We start from the raw sequence: 19,499 nt of genomic DNA on the forward strand, positions 1-19,499 counted from the left end.
TTTTATTGTTTTTAATTTTATATATTTAACATTGTTTTAATACTTTTAAGTATTTTTAAACTATTATTATTATTATTATTATTATTATTATTATTATTATTATTATTACTTGTAGTAGTAATAGTAGTAACAGTAGTAGAAGTTTATAAAATATACTTATCACAGTTGTTAAAACATGTTAGTAGCCATTTAATATGACAAACTGGTTTCATTGTGTGACCTCCTCAATCATTTCGAAAGTATTTTGTTTTGAAATTTGTCTGTAAATACAGTTTGACACACATTCATATAGTGAACACAAATTTTTAAGACTGCAAGTTCCAAAACATCATGACATTGATAATTAAAATATGCTTTCACAAATCATAGCACCATAAAAAGGCATGGATAGTTTGACAGTTCCTCTTCCACCCTAAAATGATCAAAAGTTGGTTTAGTGTCGTTTTTAAATTTCAATGTCTGTCACCCCAGACAACACGGAGATAAAACTGTTTAATCAGCTCCTGTTTGTTTTCAGAGAGGTGTTGCTGGATTGCTATGGGCGTCCACGCAGACGTGAGTGAACTGCTGTCACACTGCAGTCCAACAGAGGGCAAAGTGCAAGCAGAGCTGTCACAGTATACTTTATCAAGCTCTTCCTTCCTCCTCCCACCTACTCTCAAGTCTCCACCTCGTCTCTTTTTTAATACCATTCACTCAGACATCTTGCAGTGTTGTGCTGTGAATATAACACATTGTTTGTTGCAGCAAAGGTAAGCCTTTTTTGTTGTTGTTGTTTTCTGACAGGTTACAGAAAAGTTTGAACTAGTGTTGACCTGCTCTTTGTTCCATGAAGTTTGTCTTTCACCTGCATGTAAATGGCCACTGAAGGTTTAGAGCATGTGATGACTGGCAAATCTCACTGAAGAATGGTTCTACTGTAAATGCAAAGATTTATTTACTGACACATTAAGGCAAAGAGTATACACAGATGTGTTTGCTGTGGGATTCAGATATCTCTGGCTGAATGTTAAAGGACTTGGAAGGAGTGAAATCCCTGCCAGTAGGAGTGCTATAATTCAGCGGATCAACATAACATAACCTTAATGTAATTTCTGAAATGAATTTTATTTGGATCACTTAGGAAGACTGGAGGATAATTTGGAAACCCTTAAAAGGTACTTGAGGAAATGAAAAGCGTTTGACTAAAACAGAATGATAATTTGCAATCATGAGATGCTGCTGTTAATTTCATTTCTGTTTTTTTTTAAATGTACTTTCAGTTTCAAATTATCTCTTCATTTAGGTAACAATCAAACTGTGCATCCACCAAAGCAATAGTGTTCTTTTGTAAGATCGTAAGTCAAACACAAAATAAACATAGGTGGGTGATCCACTTGGGAATTCCATTCTATAAAAATGGGAAATAGAAACTGTAATTATATGTGGCCCACTTAGTACTCAAGGACTTTTCAGGGTAGCATGAGCGTAGTTGAGACACACACTTCTTGTTTTGGTTTTTCAGGCGGAGCACTGACAAATTTAGATGTGCAGCAGTAAAAAATGTTGGAAAAACATCCCAGAAATACATCATTGCAGAGAAGTCACTCATTAAGATTGTTTGCCCAGCCCTGTTAGCTGCTACTGCATGGATTCTCTAGAAAGAAGGGATGCAGCAGATAATGGGAACTGAGGAAACAGACCAGGTCTGAAGAGTCACGTTTTTCACACAAAGAATTAAAATTTAAAGCCACAGATTTGGGAGGAAAAGCACGACAAGGGTGGAAATTCCCCAAATGCTTTGAAACAGAGGCTGTCTTGATTATTTTCTTGTAGTCATTCATCAAATAATTTTTCACTTTTTTTGTGTTCCCTTCAAATTATTTAGTAGGCTACCTCATACTTATTGGTGTTTGCATTGCTGTTATTTTGTGATAGCATGTTTCTGAATGTGAATTTACTTTATTTGTTCTTAAAGTGTGCTATCTAATCCCCACTGAATTAGGAGGAATTTCTCAAAAATCTTTCCGAAAATGTGAATTGTTTGACACGTTTTGTAGACATGACATGGACATTTTCCCATTGTGCAGTTTTAATTCTTACGATAAGACAGAGCTGGACGTTATTATTGTGTGCAGCTGGTGAAAAGGGTTGCATCACTGTTTACTCTGCTGTGGTCACAAGGCTTGGGTGAACACGAGTTTAAGCACGGCTCTTTGTGTTTTCCTTGCAGCCCAGCTGTGTGTCAAACTCACTCCCAAACCAGATCTTTTTTTGTTTTGTTTTGTTTTTTTCCAAATACTGACATGTAGCTCAGTGGATGGGTTACTCAGGAATGAGGGAGGAAATTGCACTCCTTAGAATGCGTTTTTATTCTCATAAAACAATTTGAAAATAACGCTTGGAATATTAAGAAAGAAAAAACTGATGCCAGATTGTAGGCCCTTCTGTTAAACACAGTCAGAGTTCATGTGTTGATCATTTCAGAATGGGTTAATAGTCATGTCTACTTTATAAAATTTAAATATACAAGCACAGAAACACTTGTACAGATTGAGAATACATCAGTTTTGCAATTCTATAGATTTCTGATCAGTTGAACAATGTCCTGCTGTCAGCTGTTACATTTCTGTATGCCATTATTCACCATTTTCAGTTTGAGAGCAATTTAAATTATTTGCAAACAACATCAATGCTTAGTGATTTTACAGGTTTTCTTCTGTTGTTCTATGCATGTCAAATACAAAATAGATGAAATTAGCTGTAGTAAGATGGAAAAGTTTAAAAAGACAGCTGGTGAGGCTGAGTAAAATTAGACACAAAATCTGTAGTTTCTACAGAAGTTGTGTTGCTGTTATTGAAAATAAAGTAGATTTCTTAAGACAAAATTTATTTTCTTTGTCTCTGTTAACTGTTTTAAATTTGTAATCTGCTGAGTAGTAAGTTCATGAACTCTCATTTTTTGCTCATGTGATTTTTTTCAAGTCTTAATGTCAGGGAGAGTTTAAGGTGACTAAGCATTTGCTCGGTCATGACCCTACTTTGTGAAGCAACATGTTCAAAAAAGGAGTGCATAAAACTGATGAAATCAGAAATTTGTTGAGTAAAATCCCAATGTGGCTCACGTGGTCAATGAACTCGTGGAAAAACCTTGACAAATGCTGCGTTCACAGCTTCAAAATCTCACTTCCCCAAAGTTTTAATAACTTTCTTTTTATATATGTCCTGCATCACTTTCTGAATGTTTTCAGAGGCCAATGTAACTAAAAGCTGTCATGGAAGAACTACGACAAATTGATCTGACATACATCACAGAGTGCATCATCAGCATCATCTGCCCTTCTACGTGTCCAGAGGATCTCTACCTGCAGAATCTGAGGAAGATTATCCCTATGCTAGAGTCTAAGCATGGGCACAACTATATGGTGAGAAAATATTGTTTTTTAACAGCTGTTTTCTTTTCATGATTCTTTTCACTCATGTATAAATCCAAAGAACTACTCTGAAGGTCTTTCTTAAGGACAATAGCTATTAACATTAACGTAGACTACATTATAAGATTTTTAAAAATGCTACTTTTTATAAGCAAATTATAAATAGAAACAGTTAATCCCCCAACTAATCGTAATTAATTGGGGAAAATCTACAATTTTTGAAAAGCCAATTCAATTTCACTCATAGTAGAAGGGTATAAAAGAGGATCAATTAAGAAATTGTTTAAATATACCTCTTACCTGCAAGATTAAACAGAAATGAATAGAACTAATCTGTTTAATCCGATTATGATAATTATGCTAATAATTGTCATTATTAACATAATTTTAATTATGTTAGTTAGCTTCATAAATAACATAATTATCTATGTTAATTTTGATGATTTTACACTTACAGGTAATGACAATATGACATTTAAAATTAGAATAAAAACAATATTTTTAAAAGACAAAATGTGAACTTCTTAAGGGTTATTATTTTCCATCTAGCAAACGGCCCTCATCTGAGTGCTTATTCTGATTTATTGAATACGACTGTAATTTCTGAACGTTCGCTTTTCTGTTCTAATATAGCTCATTAACCTTTCCCAGAAGCATGACGTTCTTACAAAAATGACCCACAAGGTAATTAAGCACTCATAGGTATCTGGCTTCAAGGTTTCAGTTCTGCGTGAATGTGACACAGCCTTTTCGGTTTCCTGTCAGATTTTCAACACAGGTTGGCTGGATCTTTTAGCTCCCAGTTTGGATCAAATCTTTAACGTGTGCACAGCAATGGAGAACTGGCTACAAGGTGATCCAAAACACGTCCTGGTGTTACACTGCAGGGTAAGCATGGAGGCGGGGGGGGGCACTGCCCACTCACAGTAACATTAAGTTGTGTTTGAGGTGATCTGTGTGGCACATGGGGGGACATAATATTTACACTTAAATCTGTGTACGTCTTCAACAGGGAGATATGGGAAAGCTTGGAGTTCTCTTGGCATCATACATCCACTTCAGCAACATGTCTGCCAGGTAACACGTTTAAGAACTGATTTTTCTTCAAATAGAGTTGAACTGCAGTACATTAGTGAATAAACTTTTGAAGACACTATGAAACAAGCCTGTTCTTCACCCTTTACATCAAACTAAGCCTGCACCATCACACTATGCAGCCAGAAGATGGATGGTCTTTGGAGGGCCTTGGAGACATTTTTGACATCTAATATGCTTTAACGATGGAGTGCACTTTAAGTTACACGTAACAAGATTACCCCGTCCTGTTTGAGAGTCCGTAAATCTTCCATGTTGAAAGCATATTGGTTCATTATCATTGTTGGAGCATAAGTGGAATGCTGTGTAGGTGAATTTCCTGGCTGCAATGGGAACTAATCAATGAAGTGTCGCCTGCATAGACTGGCTTGGCTTTGTTATCAGAGAATTTCAACCTGGCTACAATGCGATTAAACAACCACTGGCCTTTAGTGACCATCCGATTTATTGTAAGGCTCTTTTGTGCTGCATAGAGCCTTACAATAAAAGCTGCTACATCCATCAGGTTGCACCACTCCTCTAAACAAGCAATTGAAACAAACTATTCAAGCTCTGAAAGACAGTGGATACAGTACAATGATCAGATCCTGTACAAAGGAATCAGACTTTGCTGTGCTACCTTGTGAAATGGGGCTTGTAGCCTGAGAGTTGGATATGTCTCCAAATTGAGCATGTGGGTTGTTTGCGAAGAAGCTGAAGGAAGTTGTGAACTTTGAAGCACATTATGGATGTAGACTGCAGGATTATGGATGTAGACTGGATGTAGACTGCAGTCCCCCACCCCATGGTAACCCCCCCAGATGCTTGTCAGTAATTATGACACTGCAGCAGATGCTTGTCTAAAAATTTCATTAATGTTTACAAAATTTTCTGTGATCCAGGGACTGATTAAGCTAATACAGGATTTCAGCACCGTCCTTATCTCCTTTCTTTTGATAAACAGGAATTGTCCAGTTAGATCAAAGCATTTAAACACCACATCATCAAGAAATTAGTAGAAACAATGTAGTGTTTGCAGAATGTTAACTTTGTTTTTGTGGAGTAGATATAAGAAGTGTTCTACGAGAACACTTTAGATTACATATTTTTTTAGTTTTTAACCATGTAATGTTCTGAGAGAAATCCTGTAAAGTAGGGGGCTTCTTGAGAGAATTTTAAGGTTGCTATTTTAAAGTTTTGTTTTAAAGAGTTTCCTGTTGAAAAGGTCTAAATAGACATTTTCAGCCTGAGGCACTGAACGTTGTTTGATTTTGTCAAATCTTGAAGAGCTTTTCTGGGTGGTTGTTAAGATCAAAGAGCAATTGACACAACAAAACAGAGGCTGAGCTCTTGACAAGCCAAAGGACAGCTTGGATGATTAAAGAGACTTTAAACTCAGAGTTGTTTGATTTTTAGCCAAATATCCTGTTGTTGTGCATGCAGGCAAGTCACACTGGTGCAAAAAATATAACTTTTACAGAGCACATCTTCTATTTTTAACAAGGAAGTCATATTAGACATATTAGTTTAGGTTGTGTTAATCTTCAGATGTCAGAAAAGTTCAGCTAGATTCTAATCAAATTCCTGCTCTCGGCACGTGTGCGTCGACATGCTGATCATGGCTGAACGGTTGGGAAATATCTGATTGTGACCATTGTCCCTGTGTGCACGATCCATGAGCTTGTGATCGCAGACATGCTACGACTTGTGAAAGACGCCTGGTTTCTGCTGGTAGCAGAGCCTAAAATACATAAATAATTTTGTGAGAAAAAGACAGTCAAGAGAGTAAAGGCATTCAGTTACTTTATGTGCAAATCAAATCGGGTAGATCTAAGCAGGTTCTGAGACAGAAATCTCTGCAGGATACCAAAATGTTTCAAGCCATTTGCAGCTCAGCTAGTAGCTGCAACTTTATCTGAACATGTGCATTTCTCTCAGTGCAGACCTCTCTCTGGACCACTTTGCCATGAGGAAATTCTACAACGACAAGCTATCTGCTCTGATGATCCCCTCACAGAAAAGGTAACAACCCCCTGGCCAAGAAAGTCAAATGACTCACATTCAGCCTTCATCTGTCATGATCTGACTTATCCCTAGATTGTCATTCAGTGGTATTTTTATCGGTACGCTTCCCAGAAACATACTCGCTGTGTCTTCTCAGGTATGTTTGGATGGTGGGCAGCATGTTGAAAGGAGGACTGAGGATGAACCCATCTCCGTCTTTTCTGCTCTGTGTAGTTCTTTATGGTCTTCCCAAAACAAGAGCAGATGAAGGTAAGTGTCAAAAGAAAAATGGCAGCTACGCATTTGTAAAGGGGCTTTGCAAATTGGAGTTGGCACACTTAGAACAGCACATTCAACACATCTGAAACAGTTCCACATGGAGTGGTGAGTGGTGGCATGAGAGAGAGGTTCACAGGTCGTACCACGTTCATTTGAAACAAAACAGGTGAAGATTGTCAGACAGAAGACACCTCATAGTCAGCTTAAACAGCATCACCTGCACTTCACTGAGTTTGATGAGAATCTCACTTTGAGAGTTTCAAACATGGTTTTCTGGGTGTTTTGCCATTTTGTGCTCTTGCTGTTTTCCTGAATTTTTAAGAATAAAAGGCGCAAAAAGGCGTTTTCTACCATGGGAAATTTCATGCTGAGTCATATTTGCATGGTGTACTGCACTGCGTCTTCATACAGTTTTGTAAAAAAGACTCTTAAAAACTGCCTTTATGACTAATGATTTGAAGTAATTTTCTATGATCTACTCATAATCAGTCACTAGGTAGCTAGATTATATTACTCAAATAAACTGTTATTTTGGTTTGATCAATGAGCCTAATGTCATCTCATTTGATTTCCAAATGAAATGCAGAAATAAGTCCATATTTTTGTCACAGAGCAATGATCCAACTAACTTTCTTCTTAGCCCATTAAGGTGTCTGAAAGTTGTGGCCCATATTCTGGACACAGATGTACAAACATAGACTAGAATATTATGTAAGTGTCGTATTTGTTTCACTAACTCAATTCAAGTAAAACACAATACATGGATCAGTTGCACACAGGCTGATGTTTTCTATCCTTCATTTCGTTAGCTAAGATGACTTTATGCTTGCAGCTAATGAAGACTGTCGTGTATTCTTTTAAATCCCACAGGATGCTACCTTTTCCTTAGAGTCTACCAAAGTCTGCAAGCAGTTTGCACATCACCAGTCTAGTAAGGCTCATCATTTAGACGCTCTAAACACAAAAGATAGGGGACAGTGACTAATATGTGTTTGCCTTCACTTCAGTCACGTTAATGCTGCTCAGACGGATCGGCTGTACATCGTGCTTCAGCCAGCTCAGCTCCTCAAAGGGGACATCATGGTGAGAAAGTCATACTACTTCTCTATGTGTTTGTTTTCCGCATAACACATTTCTTTCACCTTCTAGTTGGTAAAATAACATGGATAGAGTTCATGTTATTTGACCATCAAGTCAATTACAATAAGACGCTTCTACCCATTTAGGTTGATTTTTTTTTTTTGTTTTTCAACAAAAGTCATCAGATTTCCTTCAAACAGACATTGGGAAGCAATTGGGGTAAACTGAATTAGGTGGAACAGTAAACAGGATGCGTTGTCACTCAAATTTTCCTCATTTTTAGGTGGTGTGTTATGAAAAAAACCTTCAATCAGCAAGTCGCCAAGTCATTTTCCGCCTCCAGTTTCACATGGGCCTGGTGTTCGGACACTCCCTCTCTTTCTGCAAGGCGGACCTTGACTGTGCTGCTGAAGGTATTTATAACCTGCTTTGTTCCAGCTCCGCTCAGGGGCTCTGTCAGGCTTTAATCTGTAACTGATAAAACTGTTGGCTCTCCGCACACCTGAACTAACGCTGGCACCTCGAAGGACAAATGGAAACACATGCAGCTGTCTCATTTTGGCTCTCGATATTCCAGATTCCCGTTTCCCAGATGATGGAAAAGTGGAGCTGCTGTTCTCAGAAAGCCCAGAAAAGATCGCAGGTAGAATTACTCTGCAGAACATTCATGTTGTGGGAGGAAAATAAGCTTTTAATGTGTTGTATCGGAATGCATGGCAAGTTGACTCATTTTTAAAATGTTTTTCTCTGCAAATTTAGAAAAACAACAACAACAACAACAAAAACATTTCATTGCATTGATATTGGTCTCCAGAGACATAAAAATCTTTTTTTTTTTTAACAGATATTTTTACTTAGTAAAAAGACATCTTGGAGGATTTACAAACTCTTTACCAAGTCTCTGCAAGCAAACACTTAATTCCCTGAATGAATGTTATGCCATCCTGAATGCACCACATAAATGATAGTTTTTGTTTTTTTTTGCAAAAAAATAAAGTGTAAAACAATGACCTCATAGGCTTAAACGCTTCTAGAATTGGGTAGATAGCTACATTTGTAAGGGATATGTAAGCTTTGTTGTACCTCTTTTGGTACTTGTATCAGTATCATAATTGATCAGCAGTTCAGCAAAATAATTTGATTGATTTGCTTTTCTAAACAATCTTAACACCCAATTCATTGTCAGAATGTCAGAATGTGCAAGAGCAAAACAAGCACATAAAATGTTCACCACTCAGTGTTCTCACATAAATCAACTTTAAATAAATCAGTAAAAAAATGTAATGGAGCTCAAAACAGTCCTTTTAGTACATGTAAGGTTCCTACTTTTATCAACTGTAATAAAAATGACTCTTGCTTTAATAGACAATTTAGTAAAGTCTGTAAACGCAGGGTGGGGTCATATGGGACAGAAAAGCAAAGAGACTACACATAATGTAGTTATTGGCAAGAATATTTATGTCAATGGTTGCTTTGTCCTCAAAAGAAACAGGGTAGTAAAATATTAGGAGCACTTTCTTTTAGCAAAATTGTGCAAGAAACTAAGAAGACATGGGAAAGAATAACAAAGAGCACAGGGATGGCTCTGTCTCTGATTCCATTCAGGAAAAGACGCAGCTAAACACAAACTCGGTTGGTCAAGTGTACCTTAAACAGGAGAAAAAAAAAAGGAGCATGGCAAGTTAATGTCTTACTGCACCCTAAGGTTATAACAACACAACTATGATACCTTAGGATAATTTTAGCGGAAATTTGTCACGTCTATGATGTAGTTTCACTTAAAAATAAGCACCACATGATAAATAAGATAAAGACTTAAATTAACTATTAGTCTAACATTTTTGACCCCTCATTTCTGTCAAGTAACTTTTAAAAAGGAGGATAATCATTAATTGTCATTTGTGAAAGAAAACGTTGTGCATCCAGAAGGGGGCAGTGTTGGACAGCACGCTAAAAAAAAAAAAAAAAAAATGGAAAATCGTCCCGCTCAGTAGTAGCAACCAGGCTCTTCATTACTCAACAGGAAGCAATGTGAGGGATTTATCGGACACGCATATCAGTGAGGAATTTAAATCAGTAGATACTAACGCAGGAGGAAAAACAAAGACAAACAAAATGGGAGGATATCAAAATGTAACATTTCACGTTTTGATTTTTATGAGGAATCGAACGAGGGGATGAGTTTTATTCCCTGAGTGACTGGTGTTTGTTATTTTTTTATGTCTAGGTAGAGAGCAGTGGTTGAATGGGCGCTGTGTGACGGTGGACTATGACACGATGGAGCCATTAGTCAGACGAGATTCTTTCCAGGACTCGCCTCACCATGAAAGAAGTAAAGTGTACCTTTTATTCTTATTTATCCTCCCCTGATTTGTCATTTTGTCTGGATTAGGATGGAATCCGCTAATATTGTGTTATGCGAGGGGAAAATGTGATAACATGGAAATCACACTGCTGTGACTTATTAAAAACAACAAAAAACAATATAAAACAAATAGACATTATGAAAGTAGAGAAACATGTCACCGTATAAAACTAAAATAAAACTAGACTGTATCAACAACAACAAAGGTATTTTATATGTACATATAACAATTATTTCATTAAATGAGACAAAAAGAGCAACATGTTTGACAAAATTATCTCCTCAGCTGTGCTTGTTTTCTACATTGTTCATGATTTGTTGGACATAATTTTAATAACTGCTTAGTTTCATATATTTACTACTTAAAAATGTCACAGACTTTTTGCATTCGGTTTACATTTATTAATGTTTTCATATTTTTTCTAGTTTATATTTATTTTTTGCTTTTACTTCTATCTTGATAAATCTCAAAGAAATATGGGCCAACAATGTCCAACAGGTCTTGAAATCTGGGCCAACAGGTCTTCATGAAGAACTGTTGGCAATTTGCACACAATTTTAGTTTTGATTAGATTCCCTCTTTTTTCAGAATCGTTTAAAAAAAAACAGGTGTATATGTCTAAGAAATAATTTGTTGATGAAAGAGAGTCATTCTCTGGTGGAGTACAAACTGGATCGAAAGAGGAGGGATTTCAACACTTTCACACAATTTATTTCAAAAGAAACAATCAAATTTCCAGCTTTCTTTGGATTGCTTTGCTGTGGTTTCTTTCTTGGCCACCTACAAAATATCTCATAATTGTAGACGATTAGTGATAAAGACTTTCCTCTTAACGTTTCTGGGAATTCTCGTGAAAGCAACCGAGACAGCGAACAGACTGGGAGCTGCAGATTTTTTTTTTCCCCAAGAATTTTCCAGCTCCTCGGAATAAAAACACCAACACAAAATCACAAAATCCCACAGCAGACAGCTGAAACAATGGCTTTAAGCTGTGGCTGAGGTTTCAGCTCCAGCTGTTTTATGCCATGGCTAAATCTGCCCCCGCCAGCCGTGTAATTTAGATTTAAAGACTTGTGAAAAAGTGGCACGTAAACACGGAAAACACACACAGGACTGCAAACAGGAATGTGGAACTCAGCTGCTCCTGCGACTGTTGTTTTGGAGCTCAGGTTGTTCTACTTGAACCTCTAACATTTCTCTCCTGTGCTGCTTCTATCACTCCATCCCCTCATCTGCCTTCCCTTTCTATCTGCACTGCTCTCAGGTTCAAGTTGCAGGTTGCAATTTGTCCAGTAAATTCCCTTCCCCCTCTTCCCCCGGAGTCCGCCTCCATGTTTACATTCTCCTCACCAAATATGGGCAGCTCAAGGTCCTTTTGGAGTGTTTTTTTCTTCCTTGAAAGTGCATTATGTGTATAGCACACACTTCCACCTATGCATGCGTGTGTGTGTGTGTGTGTGTGTGTGTGTGTATGTGAGGCTAGTGAATGATCCACCCTTTAGTTTCCTTCCTTTCCTGAGATGAAAACGCATGAGTGCACCCTCAGCTACCTGTGTCGGCTGGGACAGGATGCAGGGGGGTGGAGGGGAGGGACAGAAGCATAGAAAAAAAAAACTAAAGGGTTGAAGGCGGGGATTTGAAGTGCAGCAACGTGAGAGAGGGAAAGGAGAGAGTAGAGGAGGGGGCACACCAGAGAGCTGTTAGCACCTTAGGAGAAAGAATGTACTTCACATGTCTTCCTGCTGCTGAGAAGACGGAAAAACAGGAGCAGAATCAGGAGCTGCTCTGAAACTTTTCAGTCTGCTTTCACTGTCATCCTTCTCTTTCCTTCTCTGCCTGTCATCCGTTTCGCCTCCTCTTTCCCTGAGTCCGGAGGGAGGCTTCGGCAAAGTATTTCCATCCTGTTTCCAGTCAGCAGAGCGGACAGTGAAAGTTTCCTGCTGGCTGTGGGTAACGTAAGCTTTCTTACTTTTATTTCTGTTTGGGCTGATTGAAGCTTTGCTCTTTTGGATCTCTGTTTATCAGTTTGTGGACATCAGTGTGTGAAAAAGCTTTTAGAACCACTGGGAAGTTTTTACCATGCATCTCTGGCACTTCAGTTTTATTGCCTCTCTGCACTCAAGAGGCTGTACTTATACAGCTGTGGCATTCACTGCGTGTTATCCAGTAGTTACTGTACATTGTTTTTCACTTTATCAAAATTAAACCAGCTTAACATGGAACATATCTTATATTTAAGTGGCTTATTTCTGCCCACTTCTATATAATTTAGGGGGTTGACCACAAATTAAAAGACACTGAACAAGCTTATATGCATAAAGTTATATGTGTATGTATATATATATATATCTATATATATATATATATAACTTTATAAAAGTAAATTGTGGATTACATTTGGAACCAATGTTCCAGATTCTGAAGGAAGAGAGGAGGGCAACCAAATCAGTCGTCTATCACTCAGTTTTGGAACGCTTCACATTCTGCTGACAAGTTTTATGGAGATGCTGGTTTGATTTTTCAGTGAGACCAGGACCAATTTGGTCCTACTAGCTAGAAGAGCTGTTAATCAGATCTCTTGCTATTCAAACTATAGTATATGTGAGTCAACACACTCACCTTTGTCTGACCCCAGGTAGACACCTGTGATGGACACGTACTTTTTCTCGTGACATGCAGACTCACGCATGGTCCTGTCAGCCTCCACAAAAAGATTATTGTGTTTTCTACACCAACTGTGTCTGAAGTCCTGATTCATGGGCTGTGGTGATGCAGGTGCACACTCCACTGTATACAATCAGTTTTGACTGTAAATTGGAGTTTTCCAGTAGAATTTAAGTGATTCAGAGACAAATTGAAAGAGTCAGTAAACAACAATCAGATTACAGCAAATTGCTAGTGTGATGTTTTTTTTTCTCTTATTTAAATGTATTTACCATTAAATCTCAGAGCTACAGATTATTGTCATGAGAAACAGTTTACAAGCGAACCTGGGAAAAAAAAGAACAAATTACTTAGTAAGCAATAATTTTAGAAAGGAAAACAGTGAAACATTCACCCAAAGGGAGAGCTGTCAGTGGAAGCAATCAAAGAGATTATGAAAATTGTCTAAACGATAAATCAACACAGAATATTTAAAAAAAATACATTCGCTATTTTCTTCAGCTCAAAGCAAATACAAATAAAATGTTCCAGAGAAATCCAGACAGATCTGAGAAAACAAAAGCATCAGCACAGAGAACTCTTAGTAATTTCTGCATTTTATCTTCATCATCAACATCAAAACATCAAAACATAAGTAATGTTGATCATTCTCTGCCAGATCCAGTCATCTACTATGATCGGCATCACTTCCTCTAGTCACAACATCCTCTTTTCCCCGTCAGTTACAAACCTCAGAGTTAAAATGAACTCCCGCCTCACCTTTGAATGTCATGTAGACCAGAAAGATCTACTTCCATTAACTTTTTAACATTATCAAACTTTGATCCTCTCTCACCCCACCAGATTCAGGAAAACGGATCTATGCCATTGTCTCCTCCAGACCGGATTGATGTAAAGCTGTACTCCTTGCACTTTGCATTGCCTTATTGCTAAAAATGTGCTATATAAATAAAATTACCTTTACCTTTACCTTGGGATATCTTCCAGGAGGCTTCAGAGGCTCCAGCTAGGATCCTGACGAGAGCGCAAAAATATGAACACTTTACACTTATTCTTTATTCTTTTCACTATCTTCCCATCCCACAATGCAGTGGGATAACTTACAAAATAAAATCCCCCTCTTCACTCATCAACACATGAATGGAAATTAACTTCCTTAACTCAAAGAACTTCTCACCCCTTCAAAAGATGCTTAGTATTTTAGCTGTTTTTTTTTTTATTGTTGTTTTTAAGTAATTTCTGTTAACATTTTGAGATTTTGATAATGTAAAGTGTAGTACAAATAAAATTTATTACTATTGTTATTTTCATGATCGGAAAAGAAATGACAAAAAAAAAAAAAAACATGATTAACACATAAGCACAAAAAAGCAAGACTGAGAGAAAAGTGTATGGAAGACATGATGATAGAGCATTTGTTGATGTGGGACTGCATGTTGGGTAATAGAGATACATCAATCTCAGTCATTATTTTGAAGGAATTACATTAATTCAAAGCAAGTTTGCTGTTGATGAAGTCTTGATGATGAAGCAAAGTCTTCAAAGTATTAAAGTTGAGAGAAAAACTAGAAGAATCGCAACAAAGTACTGATTATAGGGTTTTTCATCTTGTCATCACATTAATTTTATCTCTGCCTGATCTGGGAAAAATATTTTACTCATGTTTTTGAGATGTTTGCAAAGCCAGAGTGCCCATGTTTTAGCTCAAATGCTTCCTGTCGTCTGGTTTAAGTTTAGTAAAAACGGCAAAAGAATCTTCCAAAAGTGGTGATTCTCTATTTTTTTTAAATTGACCAGAGTGATTTCTGTCTCCTTCCAGGCCCTCCCCATGTGTCTGGAAATAGAGATTTATACTCCAAAGTGAGGAAGAAGAGCACTGAGGAAGGAGCTCTGTACCCTCTGCCATCTATCAGCCCGAGCTGCAGCGACAGAGCGCCGTCAGCCAGCAGTGACTCGGGCCTCTCCGTTGCCTCACAGGGGCGGACCGGAGTCAGACAAAGAAGAGGAGCCACGCAGGACACCTGTAGCCAGGCTGAGAAGCTGAGTTTTGGGGCTGAGTCAGACCCAATCCAGGCTCTTCTGGAGGTCATGACTGAGCTGGGTTCTTCTGGTGCTGGTGATGGAAAGGTGACTGGAGATGAGTCCGGACTGGGAGCCACCATCAATGGCGACGTTTCATCAAGCGAGAGGGAGACGGATATTCTTGATGACGAGGACGAAGGTTCTCCTTCACAGGCTCCAGACTCGAGCAGCGTTTTCTCACTTCCCTCTGAAAAAGTACCTGCAACTCAGAGACAAGCCCAAACAGAGTACTCCACTCACTCCTGGGTTCGACAGCAGCAGATGGTGGATCCCATCCCTGAGCAGGGAGCCAGCTGGTCGAAGAAAGAGAGACCAGCACCTCTGGAGCTTCCTGATACACCAACACGAGGATTAAGCAGCAGGGAAGCAGTGAAGAGAGGCTTGTTAGACCAGAACAACAGACAGCCTGAAAATATAACTTCATCCTGTCAAGAAGATGAACTGGCCTCCTTAAATACAGACATCGACGAGTCCATTGAGCAGCTGAACAAGCTGATTCTGGACTTAGACCCCACTTTTGTTCCGGTTCCCACTAGATGTTCTCCTCTGTCCCGCTCGGCCTCTCTGCACACCAACGGCCTAAGCCACAAAGGACAAACCCATCAGTCAGGTAACATTAAACAAAATGCTTGATGTAAAATGTATGAGAGCTGTTAGAAAATATCTGTCCTACCAACACCCATGAAAAATCACAGAAGCGTCATTTTATAGTTTTGCAGAAGGGTTATCTGCCAGTTCGGGCAGAAAAACGCATCACAATAAACAGTTTGCATCAGTCAAAATCGATAATTACTGATTGTTTTTTGATTTTCGAATCTGAAATGCCGCCATATTGGTGGTGTGTGACATTTCCTTTATTAACCACAGTTTTTCCTCGTGTCATTGTCTATCTTAAAGCAGTTATGAGGCAAACAGTGATGAAACATGAAACTGCTGTTGCCCAAGTTACTTAAAAGGTCGAGTGAGTGAGTTAGTTGATGCCACCAACCTTTCTTCGCTGGGAGTGAGAACAGCTGAAGCTTTTCCTCTCTCTTCATCTCTGGATACGTTCTTAATTGGAGTTCAATGAATATTTTATATATTGAAAATTCAGTTTTATATCAGATGTATTATTTATTCACACTGACTGTGTGTCTGTCACGATATATATATTGTTATTGATTTATTGTCCAGCCCAACTGCTAATGAACAAGTTTCTTGTTCTATTGTGTTTGGACTTGCAGCTTACCATTTCCATGTCCAAAATTCAGAAAAGGCCTGCAAAAAAGTGTGAAATAAACATAAGTCACTAGCTTGAAAATTAGTTCCTACCATGATGATTTCTGTGATTATTTGCTCAGAGAGTTGGAGGAAGTGACAAAAATTGTTTCAGAGACCATGGTCTATATTTAAAAAAAAAAAAAAAATCAGTTTTAAAAAAAATAGCTGCATGGAGCATTTAAATTTCTCCTCCAGTTCTGACCACTACAGCTGTATGTCATTATACAAATATTATACTTCATATTTGCAGTGCAGCTGTTGTAATTGTATCTGAAAATCTCACAATTTTAGTATATTTTTTAATTATGAGTGGTTAACATTATTCAGAGTAAATCGTTTCCCATGCTTTTCAGTCTGAAGAGCTGTAGCCCTACTACTTCGTTTTTTTTTTTTTTTGTTTTTTTATATCTTGCTGTGCGTGTTAGTGTGAATCTAAATATGAAGTTATTCAGCACATTTTGAGAAAGATCAAGCTTTGTCATGTCTACAAAGTATGTCTGTTGCTTTTGTTATACCACTTTTGTATAGTGTGTCACATTATGTTTTTGTCAGTACATGGTACACAACAAAATGTCAGCATAATTTTTTTTAAATTATACACTTTTAAACTACATCTTGTGAGCATCTCCACATTAATTATAATCAGATAATAATAGTAATTTAATCACTGGCTTCATTCTGATAGGGAATCTGTGAAGAGAGCTACAGATTAAAGCAGTGACGAGAAATTATTCTAACATCAAAGACTTGGAATCATCAATACAATTTTAAAATACTAGTGGAAACCTGCAAAAAACTGCTTGGCAACTAAAAAGGGACTTTTTACTGATTATTGTGAAATGAATAATTTTTTTTATGCAATTTTTAATATGTAAAACATATTTTTTTAATGATCCTGCTCTTACATTTTTATCTTTTCAGAGATGTTTGTCTCAGTTTTATACAAACATCTTGGTTGGATTAATCTATTTTTTAAAATCTAAATCTGCCAGATATGTACACAGAGTTGTAGCACTCATGCGGTGAAATTTGTTGCTATGTCCAATAAAACCACACTGCTGCCTATTTTAGCATGCAATCATATCGTATATGTTATAGTACAATATGATTACATGCTAAAATATGCAATCATATTTTAACATGCAAAATATGACTCCATGCTATCATATGCAACCGTATTGCATATGATAACATCATATACACTGCATGTTTAAGGAATGCATCTTCCTACATCATCAACAGGTACGTATAGTTGAAACCAGAAGTGATCTTTGAAATTCAATTAAAAAATACTAAGACTTCCAATTAATGAGTTACAACAACATTTAACTTCCCATTGGGATCAATAAAGTATATCAACAAACTTCACAGCAGGAGTGTGTGCTACAACTCCAAAATTCTTTTTATTGTCATTGTGCACAAAATAAAGCACAACAAAATTTCTTTCAGGAGTTTCCAAAGAGATTATATTAAAATTCCCAGATTGTTTAAATACAGAGTAATCTTAGTGTATTTAAACTTTTGACTTTGAAAGTAATAAAAAATGCCTTCAAAATGCTCTCATTAGTCTGGCATTTAGCAAATCTGGAAATCCTAACTGATCTGAAACAGGAAGAGTTTATTCTGATTTCACAGAATAAAAAAATGCAGATGTGTCTTTTTATATAGTGTATATTTTCAACTGTATGTACTAGTGACAGGAATACCAGCGTTTCCTCAATGGTCTGGCTGACTCCATTAAAGCTATCTCTGATAGCCTTGGCATGGAACTAGTTGTTATTGAACCGAGACAGGGGTTTTTTTCAGGCGACAATAAATCTGTCAAATTCCTGTACATATTTCTTGCATTACAGGATTATTGAAGAAATGAAAAGTGCTCCCTTTGTCCCTCTCTTTGTGGTCAACAGTCCATTTGCATTTGTTAAATTCTCGTAAGAATTTTTCATTTCAGTTAAGTTTCAAACTCTTTGTTTTACAGTCGTGGCTCCAAAACACTCTTGGTGTGGCAAAAAAAAAGTATATTTTGAAATTAAATTATTTGGTTTTAAAGACGATGGAAACACAAACTTTACTAATATATTTTCAAACTTAAAGTGTTGCCTAGTTTTAAGACATATTTTCCCTTTAAATGTTTAGAAGGCCAAACTTTAGGAGACGGAAACTCTTCTTACGATGAGAAGCTTTAAAGATTTTTATGGTTTTCAATGTCTGCCTGTCTGTCTGAAATATGTCACTTGTCACTTGTGTCAATCCTTGAAGGTTCTCTAGGTTCCTTAGAGTCCAAATTTGAGCTGACAATTGCACAAAACCATGGCAAGCATTGTGTCAAGATTTGCTCTGCAGACAGTGAAACTATGGAAAAACCATAAATTACTTTTAAATAAAGCCCAATTGCGACAATTCTGCTTGTAAAAATAAGGCTCCACCTACTCCTATTTAAAACAAACATCACATCAAGCATATCAGACTTGAGAAAATTGCATTATGAGAAAATTGCGATAAGACAAGTACAATTTATTACTGTTAAACTGTAGTGGCACTGCACAGAAGATTAATCCCAGATGTTATCTAGAATATTTTTTTTAAATAATTGCCCATTATGCTGAAAACACTTATGCTGCCTCACTTTCTAAAATACACAATTTCCAGCATGTTCAGGTGAATGAAGATCTTAAGACTGAATTTCATGGTTTCGTTTTGCTGATTCAAACTGTTTGTATAGCACATTTCAGCAGCAAGGCGGTTGAAAGTACTTTAAATAACAAAAACACACAATTAGAAAGTTTTAAACAAAATACCATACAGTTAACAATTGAATAAACATTATATTTTGATGAGTGCTATCACCAAAATCAGACAAAAATGTTGATCAATGTTTCATTTATTATGGTTCAAAATCAATTCTAAACAGGCGGCTTTTTATTTTTGATTTAAAGGAACTCAGTGTTTCTTGCAGTTTTCTGGAAGTTTGTTCCAAATTTGTGGTGTGCAGAAGCTGAATGCTGCTTCTCCGTGTTTAGTTCTGGTTTTGGGAATGCAGAGCTCTGGAAAGTTGATAGAACAACAACAGATCTTTAATGTGCAGTGGTGCCAAGCCGTTCAGTGATTTGTAAACTAACAACAGTATTTTAAAGTTTATTCTCTGAGCTACAGTGAGCCAGTGTAAGGACTTTAGATCTGGGGTGATGTGCTCTATCTTCCTGGGTTTTTTTTTCCAGGTACAAATTACCACCAATTGGTGGAAATCTCCATTTAAGACAGAAGTATGTATGTTTGT

General features: G+C 37.2%; 1 protein-coding gene across 1 annotated transcript in view; it reads left to right on the forward strand.

The window, feature by feature from the left end:
- The first annotated feature begins 597 nt into the window (after positions 1 to 597).
- LOC106919102 (tensin-3-like) overlaps positions 598 to 19,499 on the forward strand; it is a 42,984-nt gene continuing 24,082 nt past the window's right edge. Inside the window, exons 1-13 of the mRNA XM_014989277.2 lie at positions 598 to 752; positions 3,231 to 3,404; positions 4,047 to 4,097; positions 4,179 to 4,301; positions 4,426 to 4,490; positions 6,426 to 6,509; positions 6,649 to 6,761; positions 7,641 to 7,701; positions 7,778 to 7,853; positions 8,134 to 8,263; positions 8,428 to 8,493; positions 10,078 to 10,182; positions 14,700 to 15,572. Of these exons, the coding sequence (XP_014844763.2) occupies positions 3,255 to 3,404; positions 4,047 to 4,097; positions 4,179 to 4,301; positions 4,426 to 4,490; positions 6,426 to 6,509; positions 6,649 to 6,761; positions 7,641 to 7,701; positions 7,778 to 7,853; positions 8,134 to 8,263; positions 8,428 to 8,493; positions 10,078 to 10,182; positions 14,700 to 15,572 (1,897 nt within the window). The 5' untranslated portion in view covers positions 598 to 752; positions 3,231 to 3,254. The remainder of the gene's footprint in view (positions 753 to 3,230; positions 3,405 to 4,046; positions 4,098 to 4,178; positions 4,302 to 4,425; positions 4,491 to 6,425; positions 6,510 to 6,648; positions 6,762 to 7,640; positions 7,702 to 7,777; positions 7,854 to 8,133; positions 8,264 to 8,427; positions 8,494 to 10,077; positions 10,183 to 14,699; positions 15,573 to 19,499) is intronic.

Source organism: Poecilia mexicana, unplaced genomic scaffold, assembly GCF_051168715.1.
Source record: "Poecilia mexicana isolate PSO_F unplaced genomic scaffold, ASM5116871v1 scaffold_4, whole genome shotgun sequence".
Classification (NCBI taxonomy): Eukaryota; Metazoa; Chordata; class Actinopteri; order Cyprinodontiformes; family Poeciliidae; genus Poecilia; species Poecilia mexicana.